The sequence below is a fragment of the Pelophylax lessonae genome, assembly GCF_965119305.1.
Source record: "Pelophylax lessonae genome assembly, chromosome: 1".
NCBI classification, from domain to species: domain Eukaryota; kingdom Metazoa; phylum Chordata; class Amphibia; order Anura; family Ranidae; genus Pelophylax; species Pelophylax lessonae.
Genome location: NC_138768.1, coordinates 862,357,228 through 862,384,988, shown reverse-complemented (window position 1 = coordinate 862,384,988; position 27,761 = coordinate 862,357,228). Strand labels below are relative to the sequence as shown.

Here is a 27,761-nt window from a genome sequence, read left to right as displayed (position 1 = left end):
TGATTTTGTTTTTGTTTTGTTTCAGATAGATTCGTTATGCTACTAATTTCGTTTAGTTATGGAATTTGTTTTGTTTGGTTTCGGAACTCATTTACTTTCGTTTAGTTTTCGTAAAAATTTTCTAAATTCAAATTTTTCAGAATGATTCGAATTCGGATCGGTTGAAAAACGATCGACTGATTCAAATTCTGTGTGAAGAAATAGCTGGTTGTTAAGCAGCGGGCTGGGAAGCTGGCCGCCCGTGTCCTTAACAACCATGAGTCATTATCTGTCAGCGGGCTTCCCCACTGACAGATGAATGTAAAGAAAAGAATGCCGGCTATTGAGCAATGTTACAAAAAAAAAAACAATGTTGGGTGCCCCCCAAAATCCATACCAGATCCTTATCCAAGAATGCAGCCTGGCAGGTCTGGCAGCTCTGCGCCCCCACCCCCAAAGCACCTTGTCCCCATGTTGACAAGGTCTTCTTCCTGACAACAATGGGCTGTAGTTGTCGGGGTCTGCGGGCAGGGGGCTTATCAGAATCTGGAAGCCCCCTTTAACAAGCCCCCCCCCGCCCAAAAGCACCCACCCCCCCCCCATTTTGAGGGCATGTGGTCTGATATAGTTCAAGAGGGAGGGGGGGGGGCCCTCGCTCACTGCCCCTCTTTCCTGACCTGCCAGGCTGCACGCTCAGATAAGGGTCTGGTATGGATTTTGGGGGATCCCATGGCAAAGGGAATTGTATTGCCGGCAATTTAAATGTCATTTCATGCATTTTTATTTCTTTAGAAATGTCATTTTTGCTACAGCATATTCTATACATGCTACAGATGCGTCACTTTACAGGCAGACTAGGAGGACCCCCCCTAGGCACGATATTTAAAGGAATTTTTCATTTTTATTGTTTTACTTAAGGTGGGAACCCTTTAAGGGCATGTGGCCTGGCATAGTCCCTTTCCTGGCCTGTCAGGCTGCATGCTTGGATAAGGGTCTGCTATGAATTTTTTTTTTTTTTTGGGGGGGGGGGCACCCTGTTTTTTTTTTCTATTGCTGTGCAATTGCTGGCATTCTTGTTTTCACATTCATCTGTCAGTTCAGTGGGGAAGCCAGCTGACAGATGACTCATGGTTGTTAATGATGCGGGTGGCTGGCTTCCCGGGCCGCTGCTTAACAACTAGCTATTTCATCACACAGAATTCGAATTGGTCGATTTATTTTTTGACCAATTTGAATTCTAATCTTCCTGAAAAGTTGGAATTGGCTAGAAAACGAATAAACAAAACAAATTTTAATGGATTTCAACAAAATTCATTACTATTCGTTGCTATTTCATTCAGAGATTCGGATACATCTGAATATTCATTACTATTTTATTCGGCGATTCAGAAACATCTGAACCTCCGAGTAACCAAAAATTCATCTGAATTTACATTCAGACCATAATGAATTGCACAAGTCTAGTGCACAAAGCAAGGTCCATTAAGACATGAATGAGCAAGTTTGGGGTGGAGGAACTTGACTGGCCTGCACTTCAGCCCGATAGAACATCTTTAGGATGGATTAGAGTCGAGACTGCGAGCCAGGCCTTATCATCCAACATCAGTGCCTGACCTCACAAATGCTCTTCTGGAAGAATGGTCATACGTAGACCCATAGTCCCATAGACACACTCTTAAACCTTGTGGACAGCCTTCCTAGAAGAGTTGAAGCTGTTATAGCTGCAAATAGTGGGCCAATCTCAATATTGAACCCTACAGACTAAGACTGGGATGCCATCAAAGTTCATATGCATGTAAAGTCAGGCGTCCTAATACTTTTGACAATATATTGTATTTCATGTCTGAGGTTTACAGCCACTATAATTTTATAAGATACAAAACAGCAGATATAATTTTCTGATTCTCCTGTGTGTGTTTCCAGTTCCTCTGCAGGGGATCTGGGTTGATGTCCAGGTGAAAGGCTTTGTGGCGGATGTATCAGCGACTCTCAAGTATAAGAATGAGGAGGAGAAGGCGATAGAAGCGGTCTTTGTCTTCCCCATGGATAAAGATTCCGCCGTCTACAGCTTTGAGGCCACAATAGAAGGGAAGAAGATCGTAGCCGACCTCCAGGAGAAGGAGCAGGTAATGGGGATTACAAGACAAACTCTTCAGAACACATTACATTTTCACTTGGGACATGATAATACACTTCAAGGCTCCATGTACACTAGCAGCTCCTAAACTTGAGTTTTGGAACTTTTGGCGTTTTATTGGCAACGCTCCTAAACTCAACTCCATAGAAGCCTATGTGTCAATGTACACATAGGCTTTTAGGATCATTTAGGAGCTGCTGAGGTTAGAGGAGGTTCAACTAATCCCTAACCTTCCTCTCCTGAACGCCGAGGAATCATGTTTAGGGTAGAAACGTTTTGAGCCCCAGCCAAAAAAGGCACAAAATCACGGTAAAATCATGGCTGGTGGTCAACGTTGTTCAAGTGTACATGAAGCCTAAAGCCCCGTACACACGCAACGGTTATCGGCCGACCGGTCGTCCGTCTTTTGTCCAGAGTGGTTTTTTGTTGGTTGGAATGTGCCTAGACTGCACACGAATTTTCTCGCCCAACAAAAATCTACTTCAGAAGTGATGTCATGTGTTGGTTTGCTTTCTTTGTGTTCTTTCTTCTCTGAGCATGCCCAGACTTGCTCATCAGATTTTTCCCTGTACTGACTGCACGAAAATCGGCCGTGTTTTGACGGCCAACAAAAATTTTATAGTCTGCACACCAGATTTTTTTCGGCCGAAAAGTCGGAGTCGGTTGTCGGAAGCATCATACTAACAAGCCGAAAATCGGCAGATCGGACGTTGGCCGAAAATTCCCTGCCAATTTTCAAAGCGTGTGTACGGGGCTTTAGGCTTTTCATCAAACTGGTGTGTAACACTACCCCCATAGGGGTTGCAGGTGACAGGGTTCCCCACTGCTGCACAGTCAGGCACACCATAACTTCAGCTTTCATCCAGACACAGTGAACAATCCTTGAGCTTTGTTTGTTTTTTTTTTTGTGGGGGGTGATAACTTGGATGAAGATAGGAATTATGGGATGCCCACATGGCTGCTTCTTCAACAGTCTACCTGATTGACTCTCTGGAGATCTCCCAGGGCAAGGCTAAAGAAGGCTTAAGCACATCGCTGTCAAGAGAGACCTGCTACATGTGACAGTCTCTCCTATTGTAAGTCCCTGCACCATGCTGTAGTACTTATAATGTCCTCTTCTTGCTCCTGCTGCCTCTCAGGGAAGACTCCTTCCAAGCTTTTCCTGTTTTCAGGATCTTCCCATGCCAGCACCTGAGCTCCGACACGAGGCAGAGCACTTACAGTGCATTGCGAAAGTATTCGGCCCCCTTGAACTTTGCGACCTTTTGCCACATTTAAGGCTTCAAACATAAAGATATAAAACTGTAATTTTTTGTGAAGAATCAACAAGTGGGACACAATCATGAAGTGGAACAAAATTTATTGGATATTTCAAACTTTTTTAACAAACTGAAAAATTGAGCGTGCAAAATTATTCAGCCCCCTTAAGTTAATACTTTGTAGTGCCACCTTTTGCTGCAATTACAGCTGTAAGTCGCTTGGGGTATGTCTCTATCAGTTTTGCACATCGAGAGACTGAAATTCTTGCTCATTCCTCCTTGCAAAACAGCTCGAGCTCAGTGAGGTTGGATGGAGAGCGTTTGTGAACAGCAGTTTTCAGTTCTTTCCACAGATTCTCGATTGGATTCAGGTCTGGACTTTGACTTGGCCATTCTAACACCTGGATATGTTTATTTTTGAACCATTCCATTGTAGATTTTGCTTTATGTTTTGGATCATTGTCTTGTTGGAAGACAAAACTCCGTCCCAGTCTCAGGTCTTTTGCAGACTCCGTCAGGTTTTCTTCCAGAATGGTCCTGTATTTGGCTCCATCCATCTTCCCATCAATTTTAACCATCTTCCCTGTCCCTGCTGAAGAAAAGCAGGTCCAAACCATGATGCTGCCATCACCATGTTTGACAGTGGGGATGGTGTGTTCAGGGTGATGAGCTGTGTTGCTTTTACGCCAAACATAACATTTTGCATTGTTGCCAAAAAGTTCGATTTTGGTTTCATCTGACCAGAGCACCTTCTTCCACATGTTTGGTGTGTCTCCCAGGTGGCTTGTGGCAAACTTTAAATGACACTTTTTATGGATATCTTTAAGAAATGGCTTTCTTCTTGCCACTCTTCCATAAAGGCCAGATTTGTGCAGTATACGACTGATTGTTGTCCTATGGACAGAGTCTCCCACCTCAGCTGTAGATCTCTGCAGTTCATCCAGAGTGATCATGGGCCTCTTGGCTGCATCTCTGATCAGTCTTCTCCTTGTATGAGCTGAAAGTTTAGAGGGACGGCCAGGTCTTCATAGATTTGCAGTGGTCTGATACTCCTTCCATTTCAATATTATCGCTTGCACAGTGCTTCTTGGGATGTTTAAAGCTTGGGAAATCTTTTTGTATCCAAATCTGGCTTTAAACTTCTCTACAACAGTATCTCGGACCTGCCTGGTGTGTTCCTTGATCTTCATGATGCTCTCTGCACTTTAAACGGACCTCTGAGACTATCACAGTGCAGGTGCATTTATACGGAGACTTGATTACACACAGGTGGATTCTATTTATCATCATTAGTCATTTAGGTCAACATTGGATCATTCAGAGATCCTCACTGAACTTCTGGAGAGAGTTTGCTGCACTGAAAGTAAAGGGGCTGAATAATTTTGCACGCCCAATTTTTCAGTTTTTTATTTGTTAACAAAGTTTGAAATATCCAATAAATTTCGTTCCACTTCATGATTGTGTCCCACTTGTTGTTGATTCTTCACAAAAAAATGACAGTTTTATATCTTTATGTTTGAAGCCTGAAATGTGGCAAAAGGTCGCAAAGTTCAAGGGGGCCGAATACTATCGCAATGCACTGTACCCCCCCCCCCCCCCCAGCCTAGGGGGTTCGTCTCAAGGGCCACTGACAGTCTCCTCAGAACTCCATCTCCATCTTCCACCCGATTCCCATCCCAGCATGACTCATTCCTATTTAAGGGCTCACTTACTCCCCTACCAGGCCCACCTCCTGGGGATTGGCTAAGTTCCCCTTAATATGCAGAACAACCCTCCTAGCCTCTGCCCTCTAGTTTCCAGAATGTGGCCTCCTGCAGCCAGGATACATCAGACACAAACTCTCTGTCCCTCTGGTCAGTCCAAGAGTGAATACCCCTCAATGCTGCAGGCGCACCCCGGTATATCGACCAGCGTCACCTCTTGCAGTTCAGGCACCCAGGTTGACATGGGATACACTCGTGCACCTTCCTCCATCTTGCTCCTCTCTTTCTTCACCTGTTGGGTGTACTGGGCTTGCTTCAGACTGAAGCACTGCTTCTCACACAGACTTTCTAGTGCCAGCAGCTCTGATAAGCAGGCCAGTTCCCACACGCTCTGTAATTCTTTCACGACCAGACTTAATTTTGCAGGAACAATTATTACATACCCAGTCACTTTACATGAACTGATTGTGACGGAACCTCAGACCCACACTGTACTTGTGGTCTTCCGTCAGTATACGGCTTCCTTGCAGTCATGAACATAGATATCAAATCCCAGCCGCCGCCATACAAAACTAGCCTGACACTTAGCTTGTATACTGGAAACAACTAACTCTTTTATTAAAACAAGTAGCAGACTTTTATACACTTGAGAAGCATGACAGTCACTACATGAACAATGACCTGAATATTTACATAAAGCATCACACAATGGTGAGATAACGAGGTACAGCTGACTCATGGCTAATCTCATCTAGAAAAGGTTATCATTCACATGCTAATTAGCTCAGCGTACTTAAGTCAGCCTGGAAGCCCAGACTGCCGGCACCAAAGGTAAAACAAGATATAATATACATTATTATAGTGTAAATACTGAGAACCCACCGTAAACAATATGTGAGCAAATCAGCATGATTTACAATCCGTGGAAGACAGGTGTTTGGGCTGATGACATGCATCTGTTACAAGTCTGACAAACTGAAGCAATCCAAACCATTACTTATCTGTCTTTAAATTTCAGTGATGGTGAATACTGTCACACTGATGCTTGCAGGATTTGTTAGGACATGACACTTGATCCCAGCCATGGTTGGACAACTGGGTGAAGACACTAATGAAGGCCCATGGTAATTGCTATCGGCAGCAGTGAAAAATGTGACACATGCCCCACTGATTTTAGCAGGATTAGGACAGTCTTTAACCTTAGCTGTGGTTGGACAACTGAGAGACATGATCTTGCAGAAACCCGCTGACTCACCCCAATTGCCACAGGTGACAGCGGACGAATCCATGCGCATTACACTGAGATTAGCAGAACGCTTTAGCATACAGTCACTTTCCCCAGCCCCAATCAGACAGCTGGACACTTTATAATCCACAAACACGATCGCCCGCTGTGGTTACCACTGGCGATGACACATATCACAGTTCTCAATGAATACAGCAGGCTTTAGTAGTAGCAACCATCCCAGTCACATGGGTACACTGTATAACACCAATTGGCAGCAACTCACAATGGTTGCTATGGACAATGCCACTTGATTAATGCAGCAGCAGTCACAGTTTCAGCAGTGAAAAATAATTCCGTCTTCCTGTTTTCCCAGTGGAGTTTCAGCAACAAAGTACAGTCCACTGGCTCGATGGTTACCGGTTGCTAGGGGCAACAGCCACTCAGAGCACCATGGGAAATCCTGGACATGAACCCCCAAATGTAGCACTACCACCATAGGGGTTGCAGGTGATTTTCCCACAGCTGCGCAGCCAGGCACATCACAAATTCAGCTTTCATCCAGGACACATTAAACAGTCCTTAAGCTTAGATTTTGTGTATTTATTTTCAATTAGGGGGGTAATAACTAAGGATGATCGAACTTTTGAAAAGTTTGGTTCGGCCAGAACATCCGAACTTCCCGAAAGTTCGGCCCGGATTGCAGAACCCCATTGAAATCAATGGGACCCAAACTTCGGTAATCAAAAAACACAATTTTTAAGCCCTAAAACCCAATAAATGCCCCTAAAAAGTACCTAGGGTTCTGGGTCATGCCCCATTAACTATTAATCACACAAAAAAAAGTTCTTAAAAATTGTCATTTTTGATAAAAAAGCCAATTATTGAAAAAAAAAAAAAGAGAGATTTTTTTATTTTGAATTTTTGGATTTAGTATCTGGGTGGTCTAAAAGGTGTGCATGTGAAGTTTCAGCTCTGTAGCATATCCAGAACCATTAAAAAAAAAAAGATAATTTTTCAGTAGAACAGGGATGTGGGACCCTCCTTTTACACCTATATGATCTTTTTTTTCTGGTTCTGGACATGCTACAGAGCTGAAACTTCACAGGTACACCTTTTAGACCACCCAGAAACACAATTACACAAAAAAAGTTCTTAAAAATTGTCATTTTTGATAAAAAAAAAAGCCAATTATTGAAAAAATTAAAAAAAAAAAAAAAAAGAGATTTTTGGATTTCGTATCTGGGGGGTCTAAAAAGTGTACATGTGAAGTTTCAGCTCTGTAGCATGTCCAGAACCATAAAAAAAAAACAGATCATTTGTATTAGAACACTTTCAGCACAGGATGTTGGCTTCTCGGATTTCACACCTTGCCGGTTTAATAGCAGGCATTTTTTTGGGTTCTTTGCAGTCAGGAAAAACATCTGAACTTGTGTATAGTGGTACTGTGCACAAGTTCTGATGTTTTGCCTGCCTCCAAAAACTCCCAAAAAATGCCAGCAAAGACACATCTGGGCATTTTTTTTTTGACGCTAGAGTTTTTTTTTGCATTTTTTTGGGTTCTTTTGAGGCAGGCAAAACATCTGAACTTGTGTATAGTGGTATATATACACACATACTTATATGTATATAGACACCTAGCCATATATAGGTGTGATAGTAGCAGAAATATATTTGTGTAAATGATTTCATTAGCGCAAGCATATATTTCTGCTACTATCACACCTATATATGGCTAGGTGTGTTTATACATATAGGTATGTGTGTATATACACCACTATACACAAGTTCAGATGTGTTGCCTGCCTCAAAAGAACCCAAAAAAAATGCCAAAAAAAACGCTAGCGTCAAAAAAAAAAAATGCCCAGGTGTGTTTTAGCTGGCATTTTTTGGGAGTTTTTGGAGGCAGGCAAAACATCAGAACTTGTGCACAGTACCACTATACACAAGTTCAGATGTTTTTCCTGACTGCAAAGAACCCAAAAAAATGCCTGCTATTAAACCGGCAAGGTGTGAAAACCGAGAAGCCAACATCCTGTGCTGAAAGTGTTCTAATACAAACAATCTGTTTTTTTTATGGTTCTGGACATGCTACAGAGCTGAAACTTCACATGTACACTTTTTAGACCCCCCCGATACGAAATCCAAAGTAAAAATCCAAAAATCTCTTTTTTTTTTTTCAATAATTGGCTTTTTTATCAAAAATGACAATTTTTAAGAACTTTTTTTTGTGTGATTTTGTGTCTGGGGGGGGGGGGGGGGGTCTAACAGTGTACCTGTGAAGTTTCAGCTCTGTAACATGTCCAGAACCATAAAAAAAAAAAAGATTGTTTGTATTAGAACACTTTCAGCACAGGAGTATGGCTTCTCGGTTTTCACACCTTGCCGGTTTAATAGCAGGCATTTTTTTGGGTTCTTTGCAGTCAGGAAAAACATCTGAACTTGTGTATAGTGGTACTGTGCACAAGTTCAGATGTTTTGTCTGCCTCCAAAAACACCCCAAAAATGCCAGCAAAAACACACCTGGGCATTTTTTTTTTTTTGACGCTAGCGTTTTTTTTTTTGGGCATTTTTTGGGGTTTTTTTGAGGCAGGCAAAACATCTGAACTTGTGTATAGTGGTATATATACACACATACGTATATGTATATGGACACCTAGCCATATATAGGTGTGATAGTAGCAGAAATATATTAGTGTAAATGATTGAATTAGCGCAAGCATATATTTCTGCTACTATCACACCTATATATGTCTAGGTTTGTATATACATATATGTATGTGTGTATATACACCACTATACACAAGTTCAGATGTTTTGCCTGCCTCCAAAACCCCACAAAAAATGCCAGCAAAAACACACCTGGGCATTGTTTTTTTGACACTAGCGTTTTTTTGTCATTTTTTTGGGTTCTTTTGAGGCAGGCAAAACATCTGAACTTGTGTATAGTGGTATATATACACACATACTTATATGTATATGGACACCTAGCCATATATAGGTGTGATAGTAGCAGAAATATATTAGTGTAAATGATTTCATTAGCGCAAGCATATATTTCTGCTACTATCACACCTATATATGTCTAGGTGTGTATATACATATATGTATGTGTGTATATACACCACTATACACAAGTTCAGATGTTTTGCCTGCCTCCAAAAACCCCCACAAAATGCCAGCAAAAACACACCTGGGCATTTTTTTTTTTTTGACGCTAGCATTTTTTTTGGCATTTTTTTGGGTTCTTTTGAGGCAGGCAAAACATCTGAACTTGTGTATAGTGGTATATATACACACATACTTATATGTATATGGACACCTAGCCATATATAGGTGTGATAGTAGCAGAAATATATTACTGTAAATGATTTCATTAGCGCAAGCATATATTTCTGCTACTATCACACCTATATATCTGTCTAGGGGTATAAATACAGACATATATGTGTATATATACCCCCTATACGCATGTTCAGATGTCATGGCTGACATCAAACATGTCCTCAAAAAAGCACTGGCAGTGGCAACCCCTGCAGCATAAAAAATGCTTGGTTGGTGAGAAGCCATATCCCTGTGCAGAAGCAACTCAGAGAAATGATTATTTCTCTGTAGCGATCACCCTGCTATGGAAGGGTTTTGTCACCCTTCCATAGCAGTCACTGTCAGTTAACCTTACACTACACTACGGTCCCCTTACACTTTACACTTTCCCTACAGAAACTACATTTTTGAAGCTAACTAAAGTGTAAAAGGAGCACTCTAACTACACTAGATATCCCTTTCCTCACACTAAAAATAGCTAAATGACACTTTGTAACACATTCGAACAGAACAGCATTCCACTCTCTTCCATGTCCCGTACAAGAATGCTAGGAATTTGGCGGGGGCGATCTTATATACTGGGGGGCGTATTCACTAATGATTGGACTATGGACCCCCTAGTCACTCCAATCACATTCCTAGCATTCTCCTGCCCCTCAACTGGCTTTTACTGATGGTTCTGGTCCAATCACAGGCCTTTTCAAGCCCATTACAAGCAAAAAGAACAAAGAAAGGGCGCACCGACCTAGCGCATTATCCTCAATAAAAGGCTTTATTTATGTAACATTAAAAAATGGCTACTCACAGACGTAGATAAACATAAGGCGTGTCAAGCTGATTTGCTCAATTGTCCGTGTTTAGTCCATATGATCGTCCATGACCGATGAGATGACTGACGCGTTTCGAGGCCTAGCCTCTTCCTCAGAGCCACTGAGTGGCCACACTGAGTGGCTCTGAGGAAGAGGCTAGGCCTCGAAACGCGTCAGTCATCTCATCGGTCATGGACGATCATATGGACTAAACACGGACAATTGAGCAAATCAGCTTGACACGCCTTATGTTTATCTACGTCTGTGAGTAGCCATTTTTTAATGTTACATAAATAAAGCCTTTTATTGAGGATAATGCGCTAGGTCGGTGCGCCCTTTCTTTGTTCTTTTTGCTTGTAGTACCGGTGGACGACCCCAGTCCGTTAAGGGCAGCAAGACCGTAGCCATCTGAGAAGCCATTTGTCAGTCCCGTGAGGAGTGTGGTTGAGGGGCTTGGATACCAAGCGCAGGAGAAGGGTGGTTTCACCTTATTGTTTTTTGGAGCTTTTCAAGCCCATTTCCTGTCCCATTGCATTTTGGTTGGTTCTGGTTGCCGAATTCCGAACTTTTTGAGCAAAAAGTTCTAAATTCGGCCGAACCTCGAACACCCAATGTTCGGGCCGAACCGATGGTCGACCCGAACTGTTCGATCATCCCTAGTAATAACTTGGATGGGGATAGGAATTATGGATGCCCAACTTGATAATGACAAAACCAGGGGCAACTTCCTCCCTATATACAGCTCCACTTGATCCTCTTCACAACTCCAATTATTTCTTCCTTAGTAGCTAACAGTCTGTTAGATCAGCAACAGCCGCTTACAGGCTAGGAACTCTCAGTCCCTTTTAGCACAATGTGTTGTGAACTGCATCCAGGAATACCTCCAATTCCCTTTTTGTAGACACTGGTCCCAGCTCTACCACTGCAGAAAAAAACAAGCCCACCTGGCTGCTTCTTCAGCAGTCTACCTGACTGACTCTCTTCACCAATCTACCCGACTGACTCTCTAGAGATCTCCTAGGGCAAGGCTGAAGAATTAAGCACACTGCTATCTTCAAGAGAGACCTGCTACATGGGACAGTCTCTCCCATTGTAAGTTCCTGCACTGTGCTGTAGTACTCACACTGTCCATGATGCTCCCGTTGCCTCTCAGAGAAGGATCCTTCCAAGATTTTTTCCCGTTGTCAGGATCTTTCCAGGCCAGCAACTGACCCCCGGCCCAGGGCAGAGCACCCCCAGACTAGGGGGTCTGCCTCAAGGTCCACCAACAGTCTCTTCAGCACTGCATCTCCATCTTCCACCGACTCCCTTCTCAGCATGACTCATTCCTATTTAAGGGCTCACTTAGTCCCCTGCCAGGCCCACCTCCTAGGAATTGGCTAAGCTCCCCTAAATATGCACAACAACCCTACTAGCCTCTGCCCTCTAGTTTCCAGAATGTTCTCTAACTTTCCAGAACTGGGGGGAGGGGGGCACCAGAGAGCTGTCTGTAGTCATGCTGCCTTGAACTCTAATAACCCTGACCTAGAATAAAACTCACAGGGTTTAAACATGGGTCAGAATATGGTTTATCTACTCTGACACTAGTAGCACACTGGAGGGTGCTATGGTAATTAAAGTACATATCATTAGGCCTGTAGTACCATCATTGGGTCACCCTTTGCCTGTTATGCCTGTTGATGCCTCAGTCCTTGTAGATCCGAGTGGATTTCCAACCAAAGCTGTAAACTGCCCAAAAGAGGCTTTGTCATCAGATATAAGAATAGGAGTAGGTGAGAATAAGTAGTCAGGTTGGGGTGGGATGGGGCTCAATTTCACCTTGAGAAGTTGACTCCCTATAGGCAACCTGGAGATTAATAGATTGTCCAAGGGCTCAGAGCTTGTATGAAGACCAATGCTGATTTTTTTCCATGCACGTGTTACCTTTACATCAGTAGTGTTGCTACCTTAGTTGTGTTTAGTCCAGTTTAGGTGATCTTCTTTCTTAATTTTGTAGCACCCTCCTAGATGATAGGTGCTAGGATGTCGGTAAATTTAGTTCTAGCTCACTGTATTCAGTTAGTTTTGGCTCACTATAACTGTAACCCGCGTGGCTGTGTTTGATTGTTCTGGTCTGTTTGGTGTTTCAGTGGCTGCAAGATTGGCTGCTTCCCCTTGTCCTGGAAGTTAGTGGGCAGGAAGAGTCTAATCAGTAGCTGAATATTCATACAGCCTTGGCCAATCCCTGGGGAGAGGTGCCCAGATGGTGACTGGGAGTCTGTGTAAATATTCTGAGACTGTGAGCAGCAGGGTCTTTTTTCCTGAGAAGGAGATCACGGCCTGGGGGGTGGTTGGGGTTTATCTGACTGCTAGGAAATTTATTCATATGCTTGTGGAATGTCGAGGCCTCAAGTGGGCTACCTGGAGGCCGGCTTTTCTGAAAGCTGCTGAAGCTGACTGAGGGACTGTCGTCTGAGAATCTAATTTGGTATCATAGGGTGAAAGTGTCTTGAGGACATTTCAGCAGCCATCACAGCTTCAAAAACTGAAACCAAATTGCATGTAAACCATATTTACAAATCAAATCTGCTATAAAAATGTTCAAATTACACGACAGTAACCCGTTGCTGCTTCCTCTCTTCTCCAGGCTCACAAAACCTATGAGGAAGCCATCAGCCTGGGTAAGCAAGCTTTCCTCCTGGAGGAAGATGAGAGCTCAGGGGACATCTTTGGCTGCAGTGTCGGGAATCTCCCTCCTGGCCAGGAGGCCGAGGTCACCATGAAATATGTGCGGGAGCTGCCAGTGGAGGCAGATGGAGCTGTGCGTTTTGTACTCCCAGCCATCCTCAACCCGAGATACACCCCAATAGGTACAAATAAACTGGGGTTTTCTCAACCTAATTCTTTGATTTGCTCTTCCTAAAGAACAACTGACCCTCAAGTGAATCTGACCTGGCCTAAAATGTTTGTTGACGTGCAATTACAGGGTACTTTGTATTAATCTTCAAACCAGTTCTCGTGTCCCTATAGAGCCCTTTTTGTCATTGGCCCATGCTATAATGGGGCCTTGACTTCTAAACAAATTCTAATCCCAACACTAAACCAACCCAAATAAATATCAAGTGCCAGAACTTCCGTGTGTAGTGGAGCGGTGAAGGTCAACTTTCCCAATAATAGAGACTCCAAGTGCAGCCCATTATATCACCAAAAAGACGCACATATTATTCAGTAAAAGTAATGCTAAAAAAAGCTGCCAGTGACTTCAGACACTGGGATTGATTTACTAAATCTGGAGAGTGCAAAATCTGGTGCAGCTGAGCATGGTAGCCAATCAACTTCTAACTTCAGTTTGTTCCATTAAGCTTTTACGAAAAAACTAGAAGCTGATTGGTTTCTATGCAGAGCTGCACCAGATTGTGAACGCTCCAGTTTCAGTAATGCCTCGTACACACGCATCGATTATTGGCCGGGAATTTTCGGCCAACGTCCGATCGGCCGATTTTCGGCTTGTTAGTATGATGCTTCCGACAACCGACTCTGACTTTTCGGGCGAAAAAAATCTGGTGTGCAGGCTATAAAATTTTTGTTGGCCGTCAACACAACGGCCGATTGTTCCTCATTCAGTACAGATTTCGGCAGACAAAAATCTGATGAGCAAGACTGGGCATGCTCAGAGAAGAAAAAACACACGGAAAGTAAACCATCACATGACATCACTTCTGAAGTAGAATTTTGTTGGCTGAGAAATTTCGTGTGCAGTCTAGAGCACATTCCAACCAACAAAACACCACTCTGGACAAAAGTCGGAACGATCGGTCGGCCGATAATCGTTGCGTGTGTACGAGGCATAAGGCTCCTTTCACACCTGTCCGTTCTGCCGACGGACTCCAGTCTGCTCAGCGGGGGATCGATCCACTGATCCTCGTTGAGCAGGTGGATGACAGCTCTGTCTCCGCTCTGCGTGCGGAGATGGAGCTGTCAGATCCCCGCTGTCCTCTATGGGGGAATCAGATGAGAACGGACCGCCTGTCCATTCTCATCTGATCCCATCCGTTCCGATCCGCCAGACGGATGGAAAATAGGGTTTCCAACCGTCCGGATTTGACAGAGGATCGAATCGGATGGCAGCGGGTGTCAGCGGAGATGTCTCCGCTGATATCCGCTGCCCCATGCGGATGCGGTCCGATCAGGTAGTCTAAAGAATATTTTTTCTATCCTTGCCTGAGTAAGCACCTAGCTAAGAAAAATACAGGCTGCAGGGGCTTGTGGGGGCACACAATGTCAAAGGGTGGGTTGGCCACCAGAGCAGTAGACATTTGGGTTTTTGATAGTTGAAAGAAAAGGACAGGACAGTACTGTATGTAAACCCAACATTTCATACTCCTGATATGTGGCTGTTGTACCATGTTTGTGTATGAGAAAGTCTCCTGTTCTCTTTGTATTGCTTCCTTTGTGTGAAATCCCTCTGCTTTCCTTTTAAAAACTGACCACACTAAGCAGGAGAACACAGCGTGGTCAGTTCTCTAGCTGTGCTGGGCTGCTCTCCTCTAAAAATCAGACATGTCCTAACACACTCCCCCTGCACAGCCATTTACAGCCATTCCTCCCCCAGCCCTTATGCAGCTGAGAACAGAGGGGATGCGATCACTTTTAACAAAAGGGGGAAAAAGGTATTTATAATGTTTTTTATACTGGGAGTCTGTGAAAATACTCTGAGGCTTTGAGCAGCGGGGGACTTTTTTCTCTGAGGAGGTGAACTGATCACGGCCTAGGGGGGTTTTAAAATAAATTCAATTTAAAAAACATTTTAAAATAGAAATTAAAGGGTTGTTTTACAGGGTAAGAGTTTACATATACTTTAATGTCAAAAGTCAAGGCCTTTCATGTACAGCCTGGATCCATGGAGCTGCACAGGGAAGCTCACAGGGAGTTAAAGTCTAAAAAAATACCCGCATTTTAGCACTATTTTCACTCTATAGGCCAGGTAAGGTTATCTTGTAACCACTTGCCAACTGCCGGCAGTACATGTACTGCGGCAGGTCAGCTCTATTGCGTGAAATTACGTACCTATACATCTTTTCGTGCAATAGCCAGTGGGGGCGCATGTGCGCCGCCAGTAAGGGCACACGCTGATTGGCCAGAGGGGGAGCCAATCAGCGGGTCCGGCAGATGTGATGTCCGCTGGCCACCTGTGATCGATGTCCATGGAGGAAGAACGGCGGTCTGCCTATGTAAACAAGGCAGACCGCCGTTCTGTACACAGATGAACACAGGGATCTTGTGTTCCTGCTATTTTGGAACACAGATCATCTAGTGAGTCCATCCACCACACAGTTAGAAAGCATCCCCTAGGGACACACTTAACCCTTTGATCACCCTTAGTGTTAACCCCTTCCCTGACAGTGTCATTATTACAGTAACAGTGCATATTTGTATCACTGATTACTGTAGTAATGTCACTGGTCCCCCCCCAAAAGTGTCAAAAATGTCAGTTAGGTGTCCGATCTGTCCGCCGCAATGTCGCAGTCCCACTAAAAATCACAGATGCCGCCATTGCTAGTAAAAAATAAATAAATAAAAATACCATAAATCTATCCCCTAGTTTGTAGACGCGATAACTTTTGCACAATCCAATCAATATACACTTATTGGGATTTTACAAAAAATATGAAGCAGGATACATATTGGCCCTAAAATGATGAAAAACAATTGTTTTTACATTTTTTTTATTGGCTGTTATTATTTATAGCAGAATTGTCGCTGTTTTTTTTGTTTATAGCACAAAAAATAATAACCGCAGAGGTGATCAAATACCACCGAAAGAAAGCTCTATTTGTGGGAAAAAAAGGACATCAATTTTATCTGGGTACAGCGTCGCACAACCGTGCAATTGTCAGTTAAATTAACGCAGTGCCGTATCGCAAAAAATGGCCTGGTCATTAAGGGGGTAAAACCTTCCGTTCCAAAAGTGGCTAACATATCCCACAGGAAAATGGTAACATGAAATGACTCTGATCTGCATTGTGTACAGGAAGATTTTTCCTTCTTATGTCTTTCAGATCACGCGGAGAGCATAACAGCCACGTGTCCAGAAGTGCCGGCTGGTGGGATCCCGTATACGCTGAGTCTGAACGCTCACTTCCAGTCCGCGTACGGCATCGCCAAGATCGAGTCCAACTGTCAAATCACACCTCTGGAGTACACAGATAGTGACAAGATTGGCGCCAAGGTGAGCAGGACACAAAATAGTATGAAGGCTCGTTTATTTTGTTGACAACGTAGGATAACTACAAAATTCTAATACACAGTTAAAGCCCTCCCAAAAAAAAAAAAAAAATGTAAAGTCAGCAGCTACACAAACTGTAACTGCTGACTTTTAATATTAGAACACTTACCTGTCCTGGAATCCAGCAATGTTGGCACTCCAGCCAATGTTTTCATCGGCTGTTGGGTGCTGCTGCCGCCATTGCCAATAAGGGAACCCAGCAATGAAGCCTTGCGGCTTCTTGGCCGGTTCCCTACTGCACATGCGCGAAGCTCGCTGCGCATTCGGAATGGTGCAGTGGCAGGCGAAGGAGGAGGAGGCCGGGTTTATGACGTACTTCGCCGTGGCGGAGTCCGCCGGAAGTAGAGATGGTTACCTGTCAAAAGTAGGTATCCACTCTCACCCCACCCCCAAAAGGTGCCAAATGTGGCACTGGAGGTGGGGGGCAAACAGATAAGCGTAAGTTCCACTTTTGAGTGGAACTCTGCTGTAACAGAACCTTACCTTTGACAGAGTATATTTGTGCTTACCTCGTTCGTGTGTGTGAAGGGTTTTCCCAGCAACCATTCGGTTATTTACACTCCCTGCTATCATATCTCTCTTTGCACTGTGAGACCCAGGAAGTGAATCCTTATATGGACATTCCATGAAGCCAAGGTATGGCCAGCCTAGAGACGGAATGTCTGCTGATTAACGATGCGCTTTTGCCTATATTATGTGGATTTGGGCTGAGGCAGCTTTTGTTAAGTGTGGTAATGACCTTACCTATTTGTCTGGGGGGATGTTGGGCCATTGTTTAAGTAGTGTCTGATATACTCCCCAGGTGTATAAAAGCCTGTATTCTTGTTTCAATAAACAGTTTTTCTTGACCCTTCAAAACGTAACTTTGTCTCGTTCCTGGAGGGGGATTTTACTGCATTATTACCCGGTGGTTCAACAGCTGAACCTGACTCTCCTCTTGGATCTTATGGTTGGGATTATACTACTCCATTACTACACAGGGACTTGCCGGGAAAAAGGACGTCTCCAACGGCTGATACCCTCTCACCACCTGGGTAGCCGTTACATCTGCTTTAAAGCAGAACTAAACCCTCCTATACTTTTTTAGTCAAGGAAGCTGCCATCTTAGCTTTTTTTTGACCTGTAACTGCTATGCTGCTGCACATGTGATCAGTTATGACACCAGCCAAATGATGGTTTGATAGTTTGGCTGAGAGTACAACCAAATGTGACAGTTAGAACTCCCGGCATTCCGTTAATGTGACGTTTTTCTGAAATTGTTAAATGGGTTTCGTTCCGTATCTCATGAAAGAAAATAACAAATTATCCAGGCTCACCTTTTGAAAAAGCCCTGTTATAATTTTACAGTCATTACGCCAATCCCTGTATACTGAAGATAGCAGTTTAAAGAGGACCCCTCCCCTTTTTTTGGAAAAATACATAAAGACAATCTAAAACATGAATAAGTACACATATCTACCTCCATGCTACCTCTCCTTTTTTTTTCCTTTTTCGTTGTCCCTTTCTGCTGTCTGAATCATGGCTCCCATGTCGCCATTTCAAAAATCCTTTTTTTGGGTCAACTTGCAAATAGTCATAGTGGGCATGCTCGAGATGGAGTGCATGACGTGATGCGGCGCCAAGATCTTGCAATATGGCAAAAGCGTTCTCCCAAGATCTCACGATATGATAAAAGTCCTCCCCTGAGATCTTGCAACATGAAAAACGCCTTCCCCCAAGATCTCAAAATATGACAAAAGCCTTCCTATCAGGGAAATCGTATGCACCCAACTTCTGCACGTGCACTCAACTTCTTTGGTCGACCATGGGGAGGCCTGTTTTGAGTGGAACCTGTCCTTGTAAACCTCTCTATGGTCTTGGCCACCATGCTGCAGCTCAGTTTCAGGGTCTTGGCAATCTTATTGCCTAGGCCATCTTTATGTAGAGCAACAATTCTTTTTTTAAGATCCCTAGAGTGTTCTTTGCCATGAGGTGCCATGTTGAACTTCCAATGACCAGTGTGAGAGAGTGAGAGCGATAACACCACATTTAAACACACTTGCTCCCCATTCACACCTGAGACCTTGTAACGCTAAGGAGTAACATGATGCCATTGAAGGAAAATGACTAATTGGGCCCAATTTGGACATTTGCACTTAGGGGTGTACTCACTTTTGTTGCCAGCGGTTTAGACATTAATGGCGGTGTGGTGAAGGTGTGGTGAAGGCTTTTGGGTCTCTATAAGGATATACCCACTCCCAATACCTCCTTACATTCTGGGACTGCATGCATGGACTTCCCTTTATTTGTTCATCCGTTTATGTATTGATTCATGTCTATTCATGGACTATAGCGCTGCTAGTGCGTGAAGGAGTCTCTAGCCTTTGAGCTTTGTGGATCTTGATGCACCTATATATTAATGGCTGTGTGTTGAGTTATTTTGAGGGGACAGCAATTTGACACTGTTATACAAGCTGTACACTCACTACTTTACATTGTAGCAAAGTGTCATTTCTTCAGTGTTGTCCCATGAAAAGATAGAATAAAATATTTACAAAAATGTGAGAGGTGTACTCACTTTTGTGAGATACTGTATAGGGCAAATCTCCCTAATAGGGGCACAGGCATCAAAAAACACCTGACACGTGTTCCAATCTCTCTTCACAGTGCCCAACCCAAGAACGTTTTTTTCCTTTAGTTATTCTTGAAGTTGGACAGCAAATGTGCTAACTACTATATTATTTCACCTGTGCAGGTGTCACTGGAGGAGGGGCACAAGTTTGATCGAGATGTGGAATTTCTGGCCTATTATATGGATGTGAACAAACCCAGCGTCACTGTGGAGGCAGGACTTGCATCTACAGATGTTGCTCAAGAATTAGGATCAACCCTATCAGGTAACATAATAAACTGACTTGATATCTACAACTAGCACTCTGCATCACAGTTTAATAAAACAACACAAAACTGTGCGCCAATATCCACATAATAATAAATGCTGCTGTTATAAATTGTGTGTGTAGCCCCCTCCTAGGTAGGTGCTAGTGGGAGACTATAGTTTCGAGCTCTGCCTGCTTACCAGAAGGACTGCAGGTAAATCTATATTGTTCTCTGCCTACCAGTGAGCAGGATCTGTTAGTGAGGTCTGCTCATTGTGCTCAGGATGCAACTCGTTCTGTCTGCAGAGTGTTTCACACTGGTCCAATAGGGAGGCATATTGGACAGTGGAAGGAAACCTGAAAAATGTGTGCACAGGCTTTTGATACAGCCCTGGTGATTTGGCAGAGGAAAAGTGTCTCAGTGCATGCTGGGATACTGTAAAAAAGCCAGGAGTACATGTGCTCGAAGTCTTTTGGCTAGATCAGGCATGTCCAACCTGCGACCCGGGGGCCACATGCGGGCCGGAACCCCAGGTAATGCGGCCCACTGCTCCCTGACAATTTTTTTTTTTGCTGGGGAGGAAGGAAGTCGGGTCGGGGGCATGGCCACAGCGGCTTCCAACTAACAGTAGGCAAGGGCTGCCTCGGAGTGGAGGGGGGGGGGTGTGAGCATGTGGAGTCCTTCTGACTCCTACCACCATGACCACTTCAAATCACTGAAGAGGTCATGGTGGTTGGAGTGTTCCTTTAATACCTCTTAGAAGAAGTAAACTTCCATATACTGATTCCATTTCATTTGATCATCCTCTAGTTGTGTTAAATTAGTGCGGGGGGTGCGGCCGCGCGGGAAGGGCACGGCGGCATTTTATTACTTATATACCTTAACTAACTATATTATATATTTTATATGCGGCCCGAGAAAATTTCTCGACACTCAATGTGGCCCAGAGAAGCCAAAAGGTTGGACACCCATGGGCTAGATAGTGAAGTCCAGGAGGGAGGGGGCCACTGCCTCCCCCTCTGTAGAGGGGTTGTGAGGCCTCAGGTGGTCCACCTGAGGGCCTAGAGAGTGCCAGTGAGGAGCTGAACCCAGAGGTCCAGGGAAGTTGACTGAAAGGGGAGAGACTGGAGGATCTGATTCTGCAGTACAGTGAGTACAGATCTGTGTCAAGGGGCCTGACCTGAGGGGGGCCACTCCTGGAGCTAGAAGAGTCATTGGACGGGTGTCAGTAAAGGGGATGCTAGAGAGTGTCCTGAAGAGAATTAGGATCTTCAAGTCTATTGCTGGAGAGAAAAGAGCAAGCAGACTTAACCCTTTCCATACATGTGGCAGCATGGATTAAACGGCACTGCTGTTTCCAAAAGCAAACTATTGAGACAAGTGAGAGTTTTCCTTATCAATTGTGAATAGTTACAGTTGGTTTTTAGTATTTATTTTGGAACTTGGATGGGAGAAGGGAATAGTGGGGTACTCCAATACCCCTGGACTGTTTACTGTGTGACGAGCCATCGGTAGTAAGGAGGGATTTATGTACAATCCCTAAGTGACTGTGTGCTGGTAATCAGAGGAGGCCCGAGAAGTCATCTTACAGCAGGCCCTACGGGCTACATGTGCTTTTCATATATTTTCTAGTCCTGTTAGTACATGTAGCACCACTCCTGACCTCCAGGAGGCATAATGGTACCCCCAGAAATAGGGTGGGCTGACATTTCCCCTCAGGGTGTAGATTACTTAGAGAAATTCCCAGCTCACTTACCAACCAGCCTGCAACAAACTGAATTGTCCTGTCTAACAGTTCATGTTAAAACAGGAGGCTCTCAAAATCTATAGAGTTAGGACTGCAGTACACTGGGGTGTCATGAAGTGGCTATGCAGCTTATGCATTTATTTGCAAATGTGTGCAAACTAAACCCCTTGGTGTTTAACGTGAACTGTTAGAAAGGGCCAATTCTGTTTGTTGCAGGTTGGCAGGTAAGTGAGCTGGGAATTTTTTTGTTGTTTTTTGACATGCGTCCTTTCATGTGCAACAATGGCAGGTGGTTGCCGTTTGTATATTTCTTAGGCAATAGCACAGAACAGAACAGATGGGGGCCAGTCACTTTAGGCTGGGTTCACACTCATGCAAATTGGATGCGGATTTCGCTGCATCCAATTCGCATGTCAGGAGCCTGGGACTGGCTCTTAATGGAGCCGGTTCACACAGCTCTGGGATGGCTGCGGAGTAAATTGCACAGGAGTCCTGTGTGTCTTCTGGTCCATTTCAGGTCTGAATTCAGCCACAAATTCGGACCGAAATCAGACCTGAAATAATGAACAGGGACGCAATGGACCCCTGGTGTGAGCACCTCCGCACGCAGGTGTGAACCTAGCCTTAAGGTGTACCAAAATGAAGTTTATTGCTAATACTCAAACTCCAGGGGGAGAGGGTAAAGGCACAGGACGCCCATGAACTAGCAAACTCCACAAAAAGGGAACAAAAGAACCTTGAAGCTGACCTGCCAGTCCGTGATAGTAGCTCCTAACTGTAAAACACTTGGTTACGGTAAATTCAATAATTCTTTAACCACTTAAGCCCCGGAAGATTTTACCCCCTTCCTGACCAGGGCCTATTTTGCGATTCGGCACTGCGTGACTTTAACGGACAATTGCGCGGTCGTGCGACGCTGTACCTAAACTAATTTGACGTTCTTTTTTTCCCACAAACAGAGCTTTCTTTTGGTGGTATTTGATCACCTGTGCGATTTTTTGATCATGCGCTATAAACAAAAAAAGAGCGACAATTTTGCAAAAATAACAATATTTTTCAAATTTTTTTTATATGAAATTCCCCCCCCCAAAAAATGTAAAAATCTAAATGTTTTAACATTTTCGGCCAATTTGTTTTATACCAAACCATATGTTTTTACCAAACCATATGTTTGGTAAAAAAAATTGCAAAAAGCGTATTTTGATTGGTTTGCGCAAAAGTTATCACGTTTACTAACAAAGGGAAAGATTTTTGTCATTTTTGTTGTTTTTTTTTTTTTTAACGCGTAATGGCGGCGATCTGCGATTTTTTTTTGCGGGACTGCGACATTGCGGCGGACAGATCGGACCCTTGACTGACATTTTTGACACTTTTGGGGTTACCAGTGACATTTCTACAGTAATCAGTGCTATAAATATGCACTGTTACTGTAAAATTACACTGGCAGGGAAGGGGTTAACTTTTTTTGAGAGGGAGGGGTTATGTGTGTCCCTAGGGGCGTGATTCTAACTGTGATTGGCTGTGGCTTGAGGTGTAGGAACTGTGATCAACGGTCCTACATAGTAGAACCGTATGATCACTATTCCTACACAGGGGAGAATGACAGGCGGCTTGTTTACATCAGCTGCCTGCCTTTCTCCCTCTGCACCGACGGGTCCGCCGGTCACACGCGCGGGGTGTTCCGTGACCGCGCGGGAGCGCGCCTCCGGGGGCGCGCACTCGCTCCCTAGACCCTCACAGGCTAGCGACGTAGTACTACGTTGCTTTGCCTGCGAGGGGCTGACCGCCGTAGTAAATAGTCGTGCGGCGGTCGGCAAGCGGTTAATAAAACACTTGTATGCTAAAATTTGTGAATTTTTTTTTTTTTTTAAGATTGCATTTAGACTACAGGATGGTTAAGGTATCTCAAACTTGTGTATCCTCATTTAATTGTGTTTGACTTAACCTGCTGGTGGTAGGAATGGCTGAGCAGGCCAACCCAGATCTGTTGCCTGGCTGACAACTCTTATACTTCTGTTATAATGTCTCTTTAAATATAATGCCAGAGTAGTGTTTTCAGTTGACCCCCCCCCCCCCCCAAACAGGTTTGTTTATTACAGGTATTTATACAGTGCCAACATTGTAAAGATCACTTTACATATTGTACATTTACATCAGTCCCTGTCCTCTAGGAGCTTACACTCTAAGGTCCCTAACTCACATTCATACATACACATTGGAGTCACTTTGGTTGGGGGGACCTGTGGAACCCAGCTTACCTTAGAGAGGTTGGGAAATTCCTGTCTTAGCTTGCTAGGCCCCTCTTATGTGTAAGTCACCCTGTGTCTATTAGGGGCACAGGGTGGCCAAGAAATGATGGACTTAATGGACACAGCATATGGTTTGGATTACTTCAAATGGGACAGTTATAATTATCAACAATATATCTTAACTTCAAGATCTATAAAGTTCTATTCTAAACTATTTAATCCCACTTTACACTGTGAGACCTATAGACTGTTGTAGACTGTTGCCATGAAGTCTGTGACTCCTAAATAATCAAAGCATTGCTTTGATGTGTATTCCATGTACTTCAATGTAGGAGACAGACAGACTGATACTGGGGTCTCTTGCCATTGTCTGTGTAATAAGGTGTTCTGTGTTTATACTTAGGATAATGTGTAATTTTGTATTTTGTTTTAGCTTTGTTGCCGGCAGTCTTGTCAACCCAGCTGGTTTAAGTGCGCTGAGTTAATTAGCATGTTAATGATAACCTTGTCTAGATGGGATTAGCCATGAGTCAGCTGTACCTCGTTATCTAACCATTGTGTGAAGTTTTTGGTAAATATTTGGGTCATTGTTAATGTAGTGACTGACATACTTCTCAAGTGTATAAAAAGTCTATTTCTTGTTCAATAAAGAGTTAGTTGTTTTCAGACACATACAAACTAAGTTGTCGACTGGTTTTGTATGTAGGGCGGCTGGAATATCTATGTTCAGACTGGAGGAAGCCGTATACTGACGGAAGCCCACAAGAACAGTGTGGGTCGGTGGTTCCATTACACACATACTAGGGCAAATTTAGATAGGAGTCAATTAAACTACCAACATGTATTTGGAGTGGGGGTGGAAACCCATGCAAGCGAAGGGAGAAGATGCAAACTCCATGCAGGTAGTGCTGTGGTTAGGATTTGAACTAATGACCCTTGTGCTGCAAGGTAGAATTGCTAACCAATCCAGATCACTACACACACTTTCCTTCTGTATGGTGCAATTTGGAGGGACACTGCTGAGACCGTGCCCTGTCCACCAAGCCAGTGTAGTTCCATCGCCTGTGCACTTAGCATGGACCTCATGCATACATTTGTTAACTCCTTCTTTAAAGTGTTGTAACCCTAAAAAAAAAATGGATCTGTTTCCTTTAAAGCATGTCACACACAGCGCAGTGCTTGTGCTGTGTAATTTGACCACTTTTATCACCTGGTTTACCTGGCTGATTCTGCCTGGTTCTGCCCTCCCCCCTGTAAACTGACAACAGTTTGTCATGGCTGCTGAGTCCTGACACCGTGGTCCGTTTATGTGCCCATGTCATCCGCAGATCTCCTCTTTCCTCTCTCCCCCCTCCCTCTCTGCCTGTCAGCTCTGTGGCAGGGCTCGCCCCTCCTCTCTTGCTGCTATCATAACAGCGTCATGTCCCTATAATCCACTCTGTTAGGTAACAATATATGCCCCACTGTATGCCCTTTATTAGAAAAAAGCAGATTTCTACCTTATTTCAGAGCGCCTCCCGACGCTCACGTGACCGTCCGCCTCTCTCCCCTCTCCTCCCCTCTTCCCAGCTGACGTCAACAGGAGTTCTCGGCCCCTCCCACTGTAGCTGTCAGACTTGGAAAGAAGAGAAATGCCCAGTTACGTGAGCGCCAGGAGGCGCTCTGTTATGAGGTAGACATCAGTTTTTTTTAAAATAAAGGACATACAGTGGGGCACATATTGTTACCTAACAGAGTGGATTGTGGGGACATGACAAGTGGCTTTACAACCACTTTAATGCCTCCCTTCTGGTCCTCTGCAGCAATCTCGGCGTCTTCCTGAGTGGGTTAAAGCTCCAGAACCCGACCTTCCCCCTTATGTATGTCACAGGGCGGATATACTGGGTCCAAAAAGCCAGGGAACAGAGGCAAAGAACAGTAACCCCTTCCCCAGCCTGGGCCAGCCCTCTGCTTATCTAACATTCTGTAGGCAACCTGCCTACAGGCTTCTCTTTTTGGAGGAGCCGATGCTTGACTTCAAGATATTCTAAAACAGTGGTCTCCGAACAGGGTTGGATGCAGGCCCTTGCTTGCCTTTATCTGGCCTTTGGTGCACTATGCCATCTCCTGACACCAACAATATTCCTGCCACTAACATCAATGATGGGGCGCGATTCCTCCCACTGGCACCATCGAGGGGGCATTGTTAATTCCACTGACACCATACCATTTTCTACCCCCACTGGTCATGGACCAGCTCTGCTAAAGTCTGAAGAACAGTAAAATTACCCTTTTTTTAAGAATGTTTGTAGACCCCTGCTCTAAAACCAGCTTTTTATCCATGAAGAAAATACCCTAAAGGGGATACCTTTATTTCTGCTGCACACACCTGAGATGTTTAATCATTATTGGCAAAACGTAAACTATTTTTAGAGGATGTGGAAGTTTATTGACTGGTAGACCACAAGTATTGTCTGGATATGTTATGTGTTCTCCTTTACTTTCATCTATGCCCCCTCCATTGTCTCATTTTATCTGTTCTTCCTTGATCCTAAATGTCCTTTTTTTCTCCACTTCTACCCTGGATGGCCCAATTGTATAACAAGAAGTTCAAGAAACAGACTACTGTATATTACATAAATTAAATATTACAAGGTAACAAAATTACTACACTACAAGGTAACAAAATTACTACACAACAGTAAACAGACCCCACCCACTCCTAAATCGCTCTAAATGGGCGGACACAAATTTGCTGGTAATACCAATAAAAGTGGCAGTGGTTAAGGCCATAAAAGAGTTTGGTGGGTGGTCTCTGTAAAAGCTTTGTTGAATATGTTGGAGTAAAATAAATGAATCTGTTCCTAGTTTCTTTGTTACAATCTTATTTTCTCTGTGTTCTGTAGGGTCCATTATGGCGGAGTCAGTCGCCATGTTGAACTTTTACCCAAGTTTTCCAGCTGGACAGGTGCAGTCTGATTGCGGCGAGTTTATTTTCCTTGTAGACCAATCTGGCAGTATGGAGTATTCAATAAATTCTGAGCCAAACTCCCTACAGCGGATGCAGGGTGCCAAGGTCAGTAAATAGACCAAACTGACCATCTAAGATTAACAGCTATAAAAAGTGTCTCAGGATGCTTGTTGTAAATTTAAACAGTTGCATGTTTATGATAAAACAGTCATCTTGCATCAGGCAGAACATGGGCTGTCCTATATGAAAGTGATCATTGCCTTTACTGCTTAGCATTTCCTCTGAGCATCTGAGCAACATCCTGCACCCAGCTGTGAAATGTTTAGCATTTCCAGTTCCACCAATTCTATAACTAGCCCCAGACATCATGTACAAGCCAAAGCCAGGTAGGTGGAGATTGTCTTATCTTAGGGTTTACATAGTCCTCAGAATGTACAGTGCCTACCCGGGCTTCAGTATCCCACCAGCGGGGTTGGGACTGGCATGACCGGTGTTGATGGGTAGAGCAGAGAAAGCTCATTGAATATCCGATCACTGATCCTCTCTCCGGTAAATGAACCCAGAAACTATATGTATTACATCACTTTCAAGTGCAGCACTGTTATTTCATCCAAGGGGTCCATAGGTGACAATAGGGGTCTAATGAACCTCTGGTCTCTCATTAAAGCCCTATTAAACCCAAAAGCAAACATTTATTATACTTGTAGCGCCACCCCCAGAGGACTGGCTTGAGTATGGTTGGTTCTGCACTCTGCCTCTGAACCCCAAAAACAGTTTTGGCCCCTCTGGCATACCTACCAAATACTGTAACGTTATTATAAACACAGCAGTAAATGGACACAAACTGTAGTAAACCAGAAACTATGTTTACTGAAGGACTTTTTATCATCAAGCAACAGTAAGAGTATAACTGAGTAGTCAAAATAGAAAAAAAAAATCTCTGATATAGAGCAGTATAGCACAAAGTCACAGACAAATGATAAATAGCACAATTCAACCAACTTAAATGGCTTAAATGTACCTATGTGCTTGGGCATAAAGGGGGAACAGAGACGTCTTGTTACTGACCCGTCTGTCTTCCTAAAATCCCAAGCTCAGAGACCCCGAAGGTATATGCATTATACAACATACAAACAATATCAACTTATATTGCTTTAAAAGTCAGAGTTCCTCCTTAACTAATACGAATGTCTTGCACTGGGACCTTGGCTGAATAAAGAAGAAAAGTCCTCACTGTGGAAATGTCCGGTATCTT

General features: G+C 43.9%; 1 protein-coding gene across 1 annotated transcript in view; it reads left to right on the top strand.

The window, feature by feature from the left end:
- LOC309550141 (von Willebrand factor A domain-containing protein 5A-like) overlaps window positions 1-27,761 on the top strand; it is a 90,950-nt gene that overhangs the window by 3,351 nt on the left and 59,838 nt on the right. Inside the window, exons 2-6 of the mRNA XM_082250580.1 lie at window positions 1,903-2,105; window positions 13,063-13,285; window positions 16,475-16,644; window positions 19,436-19,577; window positions 26,442-26,611. Coding sequence (XP_082106706.1) covers window positions 1,903-2,105; window positions 13,063-13,285; window positions 16,475-16,644; window positions 19,436-19,577; window positions 26,442-26,611 — 908 coding nt within the window. The remainder of the gene's footprint in view (window positions 1-1,902; window positions 2,106-13,062; window positions 13,286-16,474; window positions 16,645-19,435; window positions 19,578-26,441; window positions 26,612-27,761) is intronic.